The 18,167-nt window shown below is 49.5% G+C and overlaps 1 protein-coding gene across 1 annotated transcript in view; it reads left to right on the top strand.

Moving 5' to 3' along the window:
* Nucleotides 1-909: 909 nt before the first annotated feature.
* Nucleotides 910-18,167, top strand: part of LAG3 (lymphocyte activating 3) — a 36,168-nt gene continuing 18,910 nt past the window's right edge. Inside the window, exons 1-4 of the mRNA XM_088480928.1 lie at nt 910-928; nt 2,140-2,272; nt 5,028-5,248; nt 14,133-14,376. Coding sequence (XP_088337054.1) covers nt 910-928; nt 2,140-2,272; nt 5,028-5,248; nt 14,133-14,376 — 617 coding nt within the window. The remainder of the gene's footprint in view (nt 929-2,139; nt 2,273-5,027; nt 5,249-14,132; nt 14,377-18,167) is intronic.

The following is an 18,167-nucleotide window of genomic DNA, read 5'->3' as shown; positions in this document are numbered from 1 at the left end:
TTCTTAATTCACAATTGTCTTTACTTCAATGAGTATTAATGTTTATAATATGTATTTTGTTTATCTAAATATACTATATAGTGGTCGTAGCTATTCAATCAGGCAGGTTTTCCATAAATTATCACGACTGCTGAAGACGGCTGTCCCCACTAATATCAATGAGGACTGCAGTCTCACCCCTATGTACCAAACCCTGAAAAGTGAAGCTTTGCAGTGTTTGGTCCCGGTGGTTTATTCCATCCTCAGATGCTGTAAACCACCTTATGCCTATGGAGGCATATTTTGAGATGAGCGATCCATCTCCCGCAGCCTTCGGAGACTGACACTGTGCGCATGCACAGTGTCAGTTTCCCAGGAGGAGACTGCGGTCTTTCTAAAAAATTTTAAAGTTCCTCCGTTACCCCTGGAATGTAACTCGCAGGGACAGACGTTATCGCTACCGCTGTCCCTGAAAGTTCCATTTAGTGCATAGCATGGGATAATCATGCAAAAAAAATTATTATCCCCGCCCGCCAATGCACATTGAAAAAAATTGTGGTACTTCCGCAATTCTTAGTACATAGGCCCATTATTTATTTATTTTATATCAGTATAGCAAGTAACAGTCTGTCACTATGGTATTATTTATATATTTAGTTCAACAGATTTTTATTGGGTTAATAACAAAACAAAAAAAACAGAAAGAACAAATAGCTCAAAAACAAAAGAAGATACGACATATAAAATGTTTAGCAAGAAATATCAAGTACAACGGACAATACAGTAATCATAGAAAAACCGACAAAAATAACATTGTCGGATAACCCGAGTAAAATATAAAGACCTGAAAAACAATAAATAAAATAAAAAAGAGAAAAAAGGACAACAAAAAGAAAGGAGGAATAAATTAAAGTGAGGAGTACATAACAAATGAAGAAGGAAGAGGAAGGTAGGAAGGAAGGAAGAGGAAGGAAAAGGAAGGTAGGAAGGAAGGAAGGAAGGAAGGAAGGAAGGAAGGAAGGAAGGAAGGAAGGAAGGAGGAGGAAGGAAGTAAGGAAGAGGAAGGTGGGAAGGAAGGAAAGAAGGAAGGGAGGAAGGAAGGAAGGAAGGAAGAGGAAGGAAGAAAGGAAGGGAGGGAGGAAGGAAGAGGAAGGTAGGAAGGAAGGAAAGGAGGAAAGAAGGAAGGGAGGAAGGAGGGAAGGACGGAAGGATGGAAGGGAGGAAGGGAGTAAGGAAGGACGGACACGTCTGGCATCCACCAAAACCAGCATATAAAGATAAATGTATACAGGGCTACCATAAAGTGACTCTCCTAGAGGCAGATGTATGATAACAAAAACATCTTAATGCAATACTAAACCAAATTCCACAGCAATAATCATCACCTTACCTTTGGGCATGGGCAAGAAAATATAAGGCCGTAGCCGAAGCTAGTGACCAGGTCGGGACAAAAGCCAGGGTCAGCGCCAAAGGCCTGAAGCCCCAGAGAGCCCAGGTTAACATAAAAGAGGCCTACGAGGAGGTCATGGGCTCCTGTGAGCATTAGAGCAGTGCTGGCCAAATATGGGGGACACCAATCCCTATCTTGCAGAGGGTATCTGGGCACCTGTACCATGGGGATATCAGCTTGTATTGAGTTTCTACAATGCAGGAACTAGGTGAGCTGGTGGGAGCTAAGGAGAATATTTCTTCCCCCAAATCCTCACCCATCTCTCGTTCCCAGGGTTTAGTAAAATGTGGAAGAGTTAATGTGAATATATTTAATGCCAGATTTCCATCTCCCGTTATTCTTTAAGAATATTATTGTCACCTCTAGTTGTGCCTCTGCCTTATTAACGCACTGCTCATTGTGCATTGTGCTATAATATTGCTGTGCTGCTATTCCCAGCTGTCACGGCTTCAGCCTTTCTGTCACTGTGGTTAGGATGTGGTTCATTTGAAATAACATATCTCAAACTGATATAGACTAATATGTCTCCACTAATGAGCAGTAGCACTAGCTTCAGATGACCTCTGTATGGATAATTCCCATATCTGAGTATGTTGGCTGCACAGATCTGTCTGTGTGTGAGAGAGATATTACCTATCTGTACGAATATATATGTAATGATCTTCTCATACTTCCGTACGTCTCTCATGTACTCACTATTTCTCCTGCAGTATGTTCTGTGTGTGTCACCGGCTTTGTGGGTGGCCAGGTAACACTTCCATGTAACATGACCAAGGATTTGCTGGACACTGGGCGTCGGTCTAAATACCCAGCAGGTTCTATGCGCTGGCAGAAGGAGAATGGGTAATTATTGGGCACTTTGTTGCTCTGACTGACACAATATATTACATATGAGCTGAATCTGGCTATTTTTGATTGTTCTCATTTAGCCTTTCTATATAAGTATTATCGTCCTGTTGTCTCTACTATTTATTTACCTTCTTTTTTTAATCTATTTCTTGCATTATTTAATTTTTTTCTGGTTAATGTATTTCCCTTTTTTAACCTATTTTCCTACATCCTTACTCCACCTCCAGCTGTCCATCCTTACTCCACCTCCAGCTATCCATTCTGACTCCATCTCCAGCTGTCCATTCTGACTCCATCTCCAGCTGTCCATTCTGACTCCATCTCCAGCTGTCCATTCTTACTCCATCTCCAGCTGTCCATCCTTACTCCATCTCTAGCTATCCATCCTTACTCCACCTCCCGCTGTCCAACCTGACTCCATCTCTAGCTGTCCATTCTTACTCCATCTCCAGCTGTCCATCCTTACTCCACCTCCAGCTGTCCATTCTTACTCCATCTCCAGCTGTCCATTCTGACTCCATCTCCAGCTGTCCATTCTTACTCCATCTCCAGCTGTCCATCCTTACTCCATCTCTAGCTATCCATCCTTACTCCACCTCCCGCTGTCCAACCTGACTCCATCTTTAGCTGTCCATCCTTACTCCACCTCCTGCTGTCCAACCTGACTCCATCTCTAGCTATCCATTCTTACTCCATCTCCAGCTGTCCATCTTTACTTCACCTCCAGCTGCCCATTCTGACTCCATCTCCAGCTGTCAATCCTTAATCCACCTCCCGCTGTCCAACCTGACTCCATCTCTAGCTGTCCATCCTTACTCCACCTCCCGCTGTCCAACCTGACTCCATCTCCAGCTGTCCATCCTGACTCCACCTCCTGCTGTCCATCCTGACTCCACCTCCTGCTGTCCATTCTGACTCCATCTCTAGCTGTCCATCCTTACTCCACCTCCTGCTGTCCATCCTGACTCCACCTCCTGCTGTCCATCCTGACTCCACCTCCTGCTGTCCATCCTGACTCCATCTCTAGCTGTCCATCCTTACTCCACCTCCTGCTGTCCATCCTGACTCCACCTCCTGCTGTCCATCCTGACTCCACCTCCTGCTGTCCATCCTGACTCCACCTCCTGCTGTCCATCCTGATTCCATCTCCAGCTGTCCATCCTGACTCCACCTCCAGCTGTCCATCCTGACTCCACCTCCTGCTGTCCATCCTGACTCCACCTCCAGCTGTCCATCCTTACTCCACCTCCTGCTGTCCATCCTTACTCCACCTCCTGCTGTCCATCCTTACTCCACCTCCTGCTGTCCATCAGGACTCCATCTCCAGCTGTCCATCCTGACTCCATCTCCAGCTGTCCATCCTGACTCCACCTCCAGCTGTCCATTATGGCTACATCTTCAGCTGTTAATCCTGACTGCATATCCAGCTGTTTATCCTTACTCCACCTCCAGATGTCTGCCTCCTGCTTTCCCTCACTCTGCCTTTTCTCCCTCTTCCTCACTCTGCCTCCTGCTCTCCCTCTTCCTCAATCTGCCTCCTGCTCTTCATCCTCCTCACTCTACCTCCTCTGTACTTTGCCTCATGCTCTCCTTCCTCCTCACTCTGCCTCCTGCTCTCCCTTCTCCTCACTCTCCCTCCTCCTCACTCTGCCTCCTGCTCTCCCTCACTGTGCCTCCTGCTCGCCTTCCTCCTCACTCTGCCTCCTCTGTACTTTGCCTCATGCTCTCCTTCCTCCTCACTCTGCCTCCTGCTCTCCCTTCTCCTCACTCTGCCTCCTGCTCTCACTGCCTCCTGCTCTCCTTCCTCCTCACTCTGCCTCCTGCTCGCCTTCCTCCTCACTCTGCCTCCTGCTCGCCTTCCTCCTCACTCTGCCTCCTGCTCTCCCTTCTCCTCACTCTGCCTCCTGCTCTCCTTCCTCCTCACTCTGCCTCCTGCTCTCCCTCACTCTGCCTCCTGCTCGCCTTCCTCCTCACTCTGCCTCCTGCTCTCCCTTCTCCTCACTCTGCCTCCTGCTCTCCGTCCTCCCCACTTTGTCACCTGCTATCCTTCCTCCTCACTCTACCTCCTGCTCTCTATTCATCCAGTCTTTTCTTCCCTCTGCCTCCTGCTCTCAGTCCTCCTCTCTCTGCCTCCTGTTCTCCTTCTTCCTCACTCTGCCTCCTGCTCTCACTGCCTCCTGCTTTCCCTCTTTCTCACTCTGCCTCCTGCTCTCCATCCTCCCCACTTTGTCACCTGCTCTCCTTCCTCCTCACTCTGCCTCCTGCTCTCTATTCATCCAGTCTTTTCCTCCCTCTGCCTCCTGCTCTCAGTCCTGCCCTCTCTACCTCCTGCTCTGTTAACCTCACTCTGCCTCCTGCTCTCTATTCATCCAGTCTTTTCCTCCCTCTGCCTCCTGCTCTCAGTCCTCCCCTCTCTGCCTCCTGCTTTCCCTCTTCCTCCTGCTCTCAATCCTCCCCTCTCTGCCTCCTGCTCTCAGTCCTGCCCTCTCTATCTCCTGCTCTGTTAACCTCACTCTGCTTCCTGCTCTCTGTTCTCCCCACTCTGTCCTCAATGTCCCTGTTACTCAGCATTAGCTCCTCTTTGATTGTTTCTATCCTGTATTTGTTTCCCTCCCTCATCCATATAATTATTTTTCTTAGCTACTCTTCCTCTCCTCTTATATATGTCACTCAATAATAACTTTTGCCATCTACTCCAACTCCCATTATGTCTCTCACTCTCTCCCATCATGGGTCTGTCCTATCTCAGAAAAAAAAAGAGGACGGTGGTCTTGGTGCCTTCGAGCGGACTTACTTCCATACTTCAATCAATGAGATCACGTGTCATCTTCCAGCAGTCTGAGATGGATCTGGGAGTCTTTTCATTGCACCTGAAAGGTGTGAGGGAGGAGGATGCTGGAATATACCACGGGAAGGCAGAATATGGGGACAGCAAACAAAACTGTTCTGTAACACTGCGAACCATGAAACGTATGCACCTCTAAGATATATATTACCATATATAATATATAGATTTATTATGCGAGATAAGCAATGCATTTAGTCACCCTGTACTAAAGAATAAGGTATAATGATATTATAATTATATATATGTGTTTGTGTGTGAATATATATATATATATATATATATATATATATATACACACTATATGGACACAAGTATTTGGACGCCTGACTATTACACAAACAGGAACTGTAATGACATTGTATTCAAATACATATACTTTAATATGGAGTTGGTCCCCCTTTTGCAGCTATAACAGCTTACACTCTGCTTGGAAGGCTTTCCACAAAATTTTGGAGTGTTTCTGTGGGAATTTATGAGGTCAGGCACTGATGTTGGACGAGAAGGCCTGGCTCGCAATCTCCAGTCCAGTTCATCCCAAAGGTGCTCGATGGGGTTGAGGTCAGGGCTCTGTGCGGGCCAGTCAAGTTCTTACACACCGAACTGATCAATCCATGTCTTTATAGTCTTTGCTGTGTGCACTGGGGCACAGTCGTGTTGGGATAGAAAAGGGCCTTCTCCAAACTGTTACCAGAAAGTTGGAAGCATAGCATTGTCCAAAATGTCTTGGTATGCTGATGCATTAATATTGCCCTTCACTGGAGATAATGGGCCTAGCCCAAACCCTGAAAAACAGCCCCATACCATTATCCCTCGTCCACCATAACTTCGCAGTTGGCACAATGCAGTCAGGGAGGTAACATTCTCCCGGCAATTGCCAAACCCAGACTTGCCCATCTGACTGCCAGAGAAGAGTGATTCGTCACTCCACAGAGCACGTTACCACTGCTCCACAATCCAGTATCTGTGTGCTTTACACCACTCCACCCGACGCTTGGCATTGGACTTGATATAAGCTTGCATGCAGCTGCTCAGCCATGGAAACCCATTTCATGAAGCTCCCGCCGCACAGTTTTTGTGCTTACAGTCTTGAGCTATGGAATCAGCAAAGCGCTGGCGACTTTTACGCCTTAGCAGTCGTTGACCCCGCTCTGTGATTTTACGTGGTCTTCCGCTTCATGGCTGAGTTGCTGTTGTTCATAAACGCTTCCACTTTCTAATAATATCATTTACAGTTGACGGTGGAATATCCAGCAGGAATTAAATTTCCCGAACCGTCTTATTGCCAAGGTGGCATCCTATCACTGCACAACGCATCCTATCACAGCACAACGCATCCTATCACAGCACAACGCATCCTATCACAGCACAACGCTTGAAGTTACTGAGCTCTTGTAAAACAAATGTTTGCAAATGGAGACTGCATGGATAGGTGCATGATTTTATAGGTATGCAATCGGGAAGCCGACTGCCTAAATACCGGCAGCCGGCTTCCCGACTGTCATATCCCGGCAAGGGTGAAATGCCGGGCATCTAGATGTAGACGCCCGCATTTCCCCAACGTAGTGATGCCGGGCGCCGCGAGCGGACAGCCGCGGGGGGGGAGGGTTAGGTTTAGGGCTCCCGGGGGGGACTTAGGGTTAGGCACCCCCCCGGGAGGGTTAGGCTAGGGGGAGGGAGGGTTAGGCACCCCCGGGGGGGACTTAGGGTTAGGCACCCCCCCGGGGGACTTAGGTTTAGGCAGCGGGGAAGGGGGTGGTTAGGGTTAGGCACTTAGAGGGGGGATTAGGGTTAGGCACATGGGGGGAAGTTAGGGTTAGGCACCCCTAAGGAGGGTTAGGGTTAGGGGGGTTAGGTTAGTAGATACTCACCTATCCACGATCGGGATTTCCAGCGCTGTCGGGCTTCCGCTGCTTCAAACTCTGCTCATGTCGGGCTGCCGCTGACGGGAATACCCATTCCATTTTATACACCTGTGGCAATAGATCTAATTGAAACACCTCAACTCAATAATTAACAGGTGTGGCCAAATACTTTTGTTCATATAGTCTGTCTATCTATCTATCTATCTATCTATCTATCTATCTATCTATCTATCTATCTATCTATCTATCTAGTTATAATATTCATAATGCTTCTGGTAATGAGATTTTAAGATCCAAAGACCCCACAGCCCAATATTTATTCCCCCATCAGAGGATCCTATAATCTTTTACTGCAGGTGCTTCCTGTACTTTATTTTAGTGTCAATCTCGTGTGTTCTGGCCTTTGTAAAGATGTAATCTTACAGCACAGTGTGGAGGTACACACTGCTTCACCACGCCCTGTTTGTTAATTAGATACAGTCATGTGAAAATAACGACAAACTTCGTTTAATGTTTTTACATAGGACATAACAGTCATTTAGGCCTCACCAAAGGGTCTATTTACTAAAATGCGGTTAGAAGTCTAATTTTCTATCACCGTGTATTAAGACTATACATCACTGTGCGATTTATCATTAAATATTGCCTGGGCAGCTGAGAGAGACTTGGCTGCCTCTGTAATATGGGCCCGGAGTGGTAAGGGTTAACATACCGCTTCGACGGGCCAGTCTCAGGGAATCTGCGCATATGGGATCCAGCTGGCTGGCGCACACATGCGCAGTGTATCTAAACGCCTGGAACCTTGGCTTTCAGTTCAGTTTCAGTTTGTAAAAGTATAAAGATAGTATAATACTAATAATAATAATAACAACAATAACAATAATAATAAATAGAAAACGTAACAAAAAACACTTGAAACATTTGTAAATTATTCCTTTAAAAAAACTTCTTTACTATTGAAAAAAAAAATCTGCTGCTATCACCTAATATGGCGGCAACAGAACAAGTATTGTTGAGTTCCCGGTTAGATAGTCTTCCCTATGTGGCAAGACCTGGCAAATCTTTCAGCTGTCTGGGGCTACCGCGGCCCTATAGATCCCCAAGTGCTAAAACTTGATAAACTTATTATCATATGACATATAATGTATAACAGATTTTACTTTGTTATTAATTTGTTCAACCAAAAATAAGCCAACACCAAGAAGCCAGGTGTGTAAAACTGGGGGCACCCAAATGAGTTTAGAGCCTGTAGAGCCTCCAGTACTTTACATTTTATTTGTGAAATGTTGGTCCATCCAACTTTGCTATAGGTTACTGATATTTAAGGGCCTTCATTTCCCATCTCTGGTAAGATTCTGCCGTAGCATCTCATTGGGGATAAATCCTGGACTTTGACTTGGCCAATCCAAATCCTTTGTTCTTTTTCAGCCATATAGTTGTAGATTTGCTGGCGACATTGACATTATCTTGTTACATGACCTGCTCATGTACTAAGACCACCAGCATGGGCCAAACTTCAACTGTCGGTCACATGTCCTCATGTCATCAGATGGTTGGTTTGGGTCAACGCTGAGCAGATAGTCAGTGGAGCCAGACTTATCAGATTGGTTGGTTGCCTGTTGTGAATGATGATTAGGTGGTTGGTTGAAGTGAATGCCCCATAAAATGGAGATATGAATGTGTATTCTATCAGTGGTAGATTTGACATTGACCAGATCGCTGGTGGTTATGAATGCTGATCAAATGTTTGATGAATGTAAATACAGATCTGTGATCAGAATTGAATCATACTGAGCACGGGGGTCTTTGGTTGTGCATGCTGAGGGTATTTCCACGAGGGTCTGATGTTCAGTGTGTGCATATGATGATCACACGGTCAGTTGAGTTACTCTACTGATCACACAACCAGTTGGGTTCTTTACTGATCACACCCCGATTTGGGTATATGTACTGAACAGCCAGTTGGGTATCTCTTCTGATCACATGGTCAGTTGATAATCTCTACTGATTACATCGCCAGTTGGGTATCTCTTCTGATCGCACAGCCAGTTGGGTATCTTTCCTGATCGCATGGTCAGTTGGGTATCTGTACTGAAAGCATCGTCAGTTGGGTGTCACTCTTGATCGCATGGTCAGTTGGGTATCTGTACTGATTGCATGGTCAGCTGGGTATCTGTACAGATCGCTGGGCCATTTGGGTATCTCTACTGATCACAAGGCCATTTGGTATCTGTCCTGATCGCTGGGCCATTTGGGTATCTCTTCTGATTGCTGGGCCATTTGGGTATCTCTCCTGATAACATGGCCAGTTGGGTATCTCCCCTGATCGCACAGCCAGTTGGGTATCTCTACTGATTGCATGGCCAGTTGGGTATCGGTCCTGATCGCTGGGCCATTTGGGTAACTCTCCTGATTACTGGGCCAGTTGGGTATCTCTCATGATCACATGGCCAGTTGGGTATCTGTACTGATCGCACGGTCAGTTGGGTATCTGTCCTGATCGCATGGCCAGTTGGGTATCTCCCCTGATCGCACAGCCAGTTGGGTATCTCTACTGATTGCATGGCCAGTTGGGTATCGGTCCTGATCGCTGGGCCATTTTAGTATCTCTCCTGATTGCTGGGCCATTTGGGTATCTCTCCTGATTGCATGGCCAGTTAGGTATCTCTCCTGATCACATGGCCAGTTGGGTATCGGTCCTGATCGCTGGGCCATTTGGGTATCTCTCCTGATTGCTGGGCCAGTTGGGTATGTCTCCTGATCACATGGCCAGTTGGGTATCTGTACTGATCGCACGGTCAGTTGGGTATCTGTCCTGATCGCATGGCCAGTTGGGTATCTCCCCTGATCACACAGCAAGTTGGGTATCTCTACTGATTGCATGGCCAGTTGGGTATCAGTCCTGATCGCTGGGCCATTTGGGTATCTCTCCTGATTGCTGGGCCATTTGGGTATCTCTCCTGATTGCATGGCCAGTTGGGTATCTCTCCTGATCACATGGCCAGTTGGGTATCTCCCCTGATCACATGGCCAGTAGGGTATCTCTACTGATCACATGGCCAGTTGGGTATCTCTCATGATCACATGGCCAGTTGGGTATCTCCCCTGATCGCATGGCCAGTTGGTATCTGTACTGAAAGGATGGTCAGTTAGGTATCTCTACTGAAAGCATGGTCAGTGGAACTCTATACTGAACACATGGTCCGTTGGTATTCATACTCATCAGGAGATCATATGTATACTCGCTATCTTGTCATGCACGCTTGATAATGTCACATTCTACTTTTGTGCATTTCCAGCTACAGGTCCCCCATTATGTCTATTTTTCAGGACACCTCACATAACTGCTCTCTTTTCTATACATTGGTGGATGTGATACTTCCCCGTTAGCGTTATAATCATTTGATAGCAATTCCACCTGCTGCATTAAATATTGTACAATTGCACCATATTACTCCGGCTGCTTCAGCCTGAGAGCAGCACCGTAGGATGTATTCAGTCACTGTCAGGGTGAGTGCATGGGTACACTGCGAGAGTAAAAGAAATTAGGGGAATGTGAGGCGCAGTGGAAATGGTGAATCACTCTGCCGAGCTATAAATCGCCCTTTCTCTCCTCACTGTACATCACTATGGAATATGTGGGTCCTCTGCAAATGAATGATAATAATAGCAGCGATGTGGGTATTAACATAGGCCTCTGGCAGATAGATCGCTGCAGATAGAAAGTTCTTCCACACCCACTGCACACATCCTGTTATCATACAGGGGTCTCCGGTGACTCACAGCCAGGGGGGGGGGGGGGGGGACTTAGGAAGCTGCGTAATGCCATAAAACCGAGAAAGTGAAATAAAGAGCATGGGGGTCGCACATTTGTGGATCACACTTTCCCTTATGCAAAAGAAACATAAGCACCGTTATAAAGATTCACAGAAAGACAGAAGGTGGGGGACTAGAGAGAGGAATGAAGGGGGAAAGGGCTGCCGGAGGAAAAAATAGACAGACAGCAAAGAAAGAAAGAGAGTGGGAGAAATGTAAAGAGAGGGTGGGTTACAGCAGAGCCCGAGACAGTCAGATGGCGATGACAGTCAGCTAATAAGCCCTATTTATTTTAGAAAGGTGATTTTAGTGCAGGTGTTAGTGGAATTTAAGGCTTTGCCTTATCTACTAATATCATACTTTCCTACTTTTGAAAAAGCATTTCAGGGAGATTGCGAAAGCAGCACCTATGAGCGCGGCGGTAAAGTGGGCGTGTCCTGCTACATCTGAGAGGCGTGTCATAAAATTGATTTACATCCAAATGTAAATGAGCCCCAAAGCAGTTAGTAAGATCTACTTGTTGATGAAAACACACTGATACTTCTCAGAAAATACATGTAGCCATAGGGATCATTGTGCCTTATAACCAATGCAGGGAAATAATACTAATGATCCCATTTAAATGTATATATCTCTGTTTTTTCTTTTATATAACAATGTCATAATGGGGGTAAGGTGAAATGAGGGAGATTGCTAGACTCTTCAGGGAGACAGGGAGATTGCTGCTCTTTCAGGGAGTCTCCCTGACAATGAGGGAGAGTTGGCAAGTATGACTAATATGATAGTCAGATCACTATGATATTCAGCGTTAGAAACAATACAGAACAAATGAGGCATCCAGGGCTGCCATCAGAAATTGTGGGGCCCGGTACTGTCAAAATAGGCAGGGTCCCCCAGGGGGGATGGGACAGAGGTGGGCGGAGCTACACCGGGGGTGGGACATCAGGGGGATGGGACAGAGGTGGGCAGAGCTACACCGGGGGTGGGACATCAATTGGTTTATAAACCAGTTTAAAAATTCTCGAAAAATCTAAAATATAGGGAAATCAACGTTTCCCTACACTGAAAAAGCCGGATCCACATAAAAAGCCAAAAGGAAGGGGAAGTGCAGGAAACGGGGCAGAAAAAGGCGGGCTGGCTGGACTAGGGGGGTGGGGGGAGGCACAAAGCAGAGAAGGCTGGCTAGACCAGGGGGGAGGGGGGGGAGGGCATGGCAGGCTAGATGGACTGGGAGGGACAGGGAACGCTGGCTGGACTTGGGGGGGGGGGCAGGGAACACTGGCTGGACTTGGGGGGGGCAGGGAACACTGGCTGGACTTGGGGGGTGTAGGCTGGCTGTACTAGGGGGAGAAGGCACAGGGCAGAGAAGGCTGGCTGGACTGGGGGGGGACTAGGCAGGGAAGGCTGGCTGTACTATGGAGAGACTTGGAAGGCTGGCTGGAACGGGGGCAGGGAAGGAGAGGCTGGACTAGGGGGGAGCACACGGCAAGGTCAAGGAGTACCTTTCTTTCTTCAGCTGGCGCAGGTTGAAGACATGGGGACCCAGGTGGCAGCGGCAGCCAGGAATGGCAGAGAGACTAGCTATACATCGCCGACTGCATTTCAACTATGGCGCTGGCCGCGAGCCAATCACAGCTCGTGAACCGGCAGCCAATCAGGAGCGGCCGCTCCTGATTGGATGCCGTTCCGCAAGCTCTGGCTGGCTTGCAGTCGGCCGCGGCGCCTAATAGTTGAAATACTGCCGGCGATGTATAGCTATTCTCTTTACCATCCCTGGCTGCCGCTGCCACCGGGCCCCCCTCTCTCTCCACTCTCTCCGGGCCCGGGACTCGAGGCCCAGCAGTCCCCCCACTGATGGCGGCCCTGGAGGCATCACACATTGATCGCTTATAAGATTGGCGATTTGCAGATTATCTATCGCATAAATATCGGATTTACAAGAAGGAGAATGTTTTATATTGGTTGTCCAACGATGTTCTGTGCATATGTCATGATTCTGAGTTGCAAGTAATGCTGTCGCAAGTCCGGACGTCTAAAGAGATCATAAGTCCCATTCTACGTCATGCGCATCTCTCTGATCGCACAGTCACCAGCCGCCAGAGAAAAAGCATGTACCACGATGCAACTGAAAATGGCGTGCACGCTCCGTGCGCACAACTCAGAATAGGTTGCAACTCTGGTTACATGCCAACAGGAAGCTTCTCAACCGTCCAACCGCCTCCCATTTGCCACCCGATATCTGAAACAGACAAATCTCAGGTGCACAACTTCAAATTATTAATAATATATAAATGCAATAGAATTTTTGCAATCAATAGAGGTTTTTAGCATAATCTTGGCCAAGGTTATGGGCCTACCCACCATATCCAGGTAACCTCTTTAGGGTAGGTCCCTAACATACTAGGGTTCAAATCCAGAGTGCAGGACACCCCCAAACTAGCCCAGCTAAGCCGCCCCAGGGCACCGCCATAGTAAGAAAAGTGCAGTGTAAATGAGATAGTTAAGAGCAGCCACAGCTGCATATAGATAATGAAAATAAAAATATTATCAATAATTTGGAGTTGTGCACCAGAGATTTGTCTGTTTCTGTGCCTGCAATAGTCTCATCAGGTAGCACCTCCCATTATATATATTTAGGGTGTGCAGTCAAGGAACCTTTCCTATATACGCCACCCAGTATCTCCCATCCATCCATTAAGGAGGAGCGACTGAGATGGGTACGACTCGTAGCTGCTTTAGGCTACGTATGTCGGATGTGACGCATGGACAGTTTCCTAAAAACCCACGAGATGCGACCATATTCGGACTTGAGTGTGACTGAGGATGAGGCCTATAGTGTGGTGAATTTTTTTTATAAATACAATATATATATCTATAGATATATATATATATTTTTTTTTTCATGTATTTACAAAATTTTGTCACCAAAAGATATTGGGATGACATTTTTGTATGCACTGGGGTTGTGATATGTTGGAGATTACATGTAACTCAGATTGGCGCCAAAGTGGTTTAAACTTGAAAGATTTTGTGTGTCTAGTTTAAGAGGACGAGTGATACAGCTGCCATTTCTGTGTGCATAGCGCAATTGTGTGTTTCAATTTTTACATTCGAGTCCAGAACTACTGCAAGTGCCGCATATAACCGCACTTTCTCACACGGACTCGCAGCGAGGGTCTAATCAAATCGACCCCTAGAAGTCAAATCAGTAAAGGGTAAATAATATGTATGTCCTATGAGAGAAATATGACAGAGATACACCGGATAGGGGACATTGCTAATGATTACATCTTTATTTTTATTATGCTTATACCACCTTCTCCTTCAGTCACACAGTCTCCCCGTGGTCCTCTTCCTGAGAGGAGTTCCGTCAACCTGACATGTTCTGTTGTTGATCCGGAACAAACTTCTCCCTCTCTCCGCTGGTTTCACTGTGGTGTCCGCGTCCAGTCATCCAGCAGAGTGTCAGTATCTGGGGCCGGCCTGCACATCCTCAGCCTCACTCAGGATGACCAGGGAGAGTGGAGCTGCGAGGTGGACGGGGGGAGATCCAGCCTGACGCTCGAGGTACTCGGTGAGTATGAGCATTTCATTAGAGCAGGGTGACCTTCAATATGGTATTGTTACCTGCGATGGTGGTCCCATTGGCGGATGCTCTTACTCCAGTAAGACTGGTATAAGCTGGGAAGAGAGTGGGGAGACACAGGCAGGAGATGGACTGAGAGGGGGAGATAACAGGCAGGAGATGGGGAGATACATGCAGGAGATGTGCAGGGAGACACAGGCAGGAGATGGACTGAGAGGGGGGAGACACAGACAGGAGATGGGGAAATGCATGCAGGAGTTGTGCAGGGAGGCTGGGAGACACATGCAGGAGTTGTGCAGGGAGGCTGGGAGACACATGCAGGAGTTGTGCAGGGAGGCACATGCAGGAGTTGTGCAGGGAGGCTGGGAGACACATGCAGGAGTTGTGCAGGGAGGCTGGCAGACACATGCAGGAGTTGTGCAGGGAGGCTGGGAGACACATGCAGGAGTTGTGCAGGGAGGCTGGGAGACACAAGCAGGAGTTGTGCAAGGAGGCTGGGAGACACATGCAGGAGTTGTGCTGGGAGGCTGGGAGACACATGCAGGAGTTGTGCAGGGAGGCTGGGAGGCACATGCAGGAGTTGTGCAGGGAGGCTGGGAGACACATGCAGGAGTTGTGCAGGGAGGCTGGGAGACACATGCAGGAGTTGTGCTGGGAGGCTGGCAGACACATGCAGGAGTTGTGCAGGGAGGCTGGGAGACACAAGCAGGAGTTGTGCAGGGAGACTGGGAGACACAAGCAGGAGTTGTGCAGGGAGGCTGGGAGACACATGCAGGAGTTGTGCAGAGAGGCTGGGAGACACATGCAGGAGTTGTGCAGAGAGGCTTGGAGACACATGCAGGAGTTGTGCTGGGAGGCTGGGAGGCACATGCAGGAGTTGTGCAGGGAGGCTGGGAGACACATGCAGGAGTTGTGCAGGGAGGCTGGGAGACACATGCAGGAGTTGTACAGGGAGGCTGGCAGACACATGCAGGAGTTGTGCAGGGAGGCTGGGAGACACAAGCAGGAGTTGTGCAGGGAGACTGGGAGACACAAGCAGGAGTTGTGCAGGGAGGCTGGGAGACACATGCAGGAGTTGTGCAGAGAGGCTGGGAGACACATGCAGGAGTTGTGCAGGGAGGCTGGAATTCACATGCAGGAGTTGTGCAGAGAGGCTTGGAGACACATGCAGGAGTTGTGCAGGGAGGCTGGGAGGCACATGCAGGAGTTGTGCAGGGAGGCTGGAATTCACATGCAGGAGTTGTGCAGGGAGGATTGGAGACACATGCAGGAGCTGTGCAGGGAGGCACATGCAGGAGTTGTGCAGGGAGGCTGGGAGACACAGGCAGGAGTTGTGCAGGGAGGCTGGGAGACACATGCAGGAGTTGTGCAGGGAGGCTGGGAGACACAAGCAGGAGTTGTGCAGGGAGGCTGGGAGACACATGCAGGAGTTGAGCAGGGAGGCTGGCAGACACATGCAGGAGTTGTGCAGGGAGGCTGGGAGACACATGCAGGAGTTGTGCAGGGAGGCTGGGAGACACAAGCAGGAGTTGTGCAGGGAGGCTGGGAGACACATGCAGGAGTTGTGCAGGGAGGCTGGCAGACACATGCAGGAGTTGTGCAGGGAGGCTGGGAGACACAAGCAGGAGTTGTGCAGGGAGGCTGGGAGACACATGCAGGAGTTGTGCAGAGAGGCTGGGAGACACATGCAGGAGTTGTGCAGGGAGGCTGGGAGACACATGCAGGAGTTGTGCAGGGAGGCTGGAATTCACATGCAGGAGTTGTGCAGAGAGGCTTGGAGACACATGCAGGAGTTGTGCAGGGAGGCTGGGAGGCACATGCAGGAGTTGTGCAGGGAGGCTGGGAGGCACAAGCAGAAGTTGTGCAGGGAGGCTGGGAGACACAAGCAGGAGTTGTGCAGGGAGGCTGGGAAACACATGCAGGAGTTGTGCAGGGAGGCTGGGAGACACATGCAGGAGTTGTGCAGGGAGGCTGGGAGACACAAGCAGGAGTTGTGCAAGGAGGCTGGGAGACACATGCAGGAGTTGTGCTGGGAGGCTGGGAGACACATGCAGGAGTTGTGCAGGGAGGCTGGGAGGCACATGCAGGAGTTGTGCAGGGAGGCTGGGAGACACATGCAGGAGTTGTGCAGGGAGGCTGGGAGACACATGCAGGAGTTGTGCTGGGAGGCTGGCAGACACATGCAGGAGTTGTGCAGGGAGGCTGGGAGACACAAGCAGGAGTTGTGCAGGGAGACTGGGAGACACAAGCAGGAGTTGTGCAGGGAGGCTGGGAGACACATGCAGGAGTTGTGCAGAGAGGCTGGGAGACACATGCAGGAGTTGTGCAGAGAGGCTTGGAGACACATGCAGGAGTTGTGCTGGGAGGCTGGGAGGCACATGCAGGAGTTGTGCAGGGAGGCTGGGAGACACATGCAGGAGTTGTGCAGGGAGGCTGGGAGACACATGCAGGAGTTGTACAGGGAGGCTGGCAGACACATGCAGGAGTTGTGCAGGGAGGCTGGGAGACACAAGCAGGAGTTGTGCAGGGAGACTGGGAGACACAAGCAGGAGTTGTGCAGGGAGGCTGGGAGACACATGCAGGAGTTGTGCAGAGAGGCTGGGAGACACATGCAGGAGTTGTGCAGGGAGGCTGGAATTCACATGCAGGAGTTGTGCAGAGAGGCTTGGAGACACATGCAGGAGTTGTGCAGGGAGGCTGGGAGGCACATGCAGGAGTTGTGCAGGGAGGCTGGGAGACACAAGCAGGAGTTGTGCAGGGAGGCTGGGAGACACATGCAGGAGTTGAGCAGGGAGGCTGGCAGACACATGCAGGAGTTGTGCAGGGAGGCTGGGAGACACATGCAGGAGTTGTGCAGGGAGGCTGGGAGACACAAGCAGGAGTTGTGCAGGGAGGCTGGGAGACACATGCAGGAGTTGTGCAGGGAGGCTGGCAGACACATGCAGGAGTTGTGCAGGGAGGCTGGGAGACACAAGCAGGAGTTGTGCAGGGAGGCTGGGAGACACATGCAGGAGTTGTGCAGAGAGGCTGGGAGACACATGCAGGAGTTGTGCAGGGAGGCTGGGAGACACATGCAGGAGTTGTGCAGGGAGGCTGGAATTCACATGCAGGAGTTGTGCAGAGAGGCTTGGAGACACATGCAGGAGTTGTGCAGGGAGGCTGGGAGGCACATGCAGGAGTTGTGCAGGGAGGCTGGGAGGCACAAGCAGAAGTTGTGCAGGGAGGCTGGGAGACACAAGCAGGAGTTGTGCAGGGAGGCTGGGAAACACATGCAGGAGTTGTGCAGAGAGGCTGGGAGACACATGCAGGAGTTGTGCAGGGAGGCTGGGAGACACATGCAGGAGTTGTGCAGGGAGGCTGGAATTCACATGCAGGAGTTGTGCAGAGAGGCTTGGAGACACATGCAGGAGTAGTGCAGGGAGGCTGGGAGGCACATGCAGGAGTTGTGCAAGAAGGCTGGGAGACACATGCAGGAGTTGTGCAGGGAGGCTGGGAGACACATGCAGGAGTTGTGCAGGGAGGCTGGAGACACATGCAGGAGTTGTGCAGGGAGGCTGGGAAGCACAAGCAGGAGTTGTGCAGGGAGGCTGGGAGACACATGCAGGAGTTGTGCAGGGAGGCTGGAATTCACATGCAGGAGTTGTGCAGAGAGGCTGGGAGACACATGCAGGAGTTGTGCTGGGAGGCACATGCAGGCGTTGTGCAAGGAGGCTGGGAGGCACATGCAGGAGTTGTGCAGGGAGGCTGAGAGACACAAGCAGGAGTTGTGCAGGGAGG

Source organism: Taudactylus pleione, unplaced genomic scaffold, assembly GCF_031769625.1.
Source record: "Taudactylus pleione unplaced genomic scaffold, aTauple2 ptg000258l, whole genome shotgun sequence".
Taxonomy (NCBI): Eukaryota; Metazoa; Chordata; class Amphibia; order Anura; family Myobatrachidae; genus Taudactylus; species Taudactylus pleione.
The sequence above is the reverse complement of the archived record's forward strand: the minus strand, read 5'-3'. Positions and strand labels throughout refer to the sequence as shown.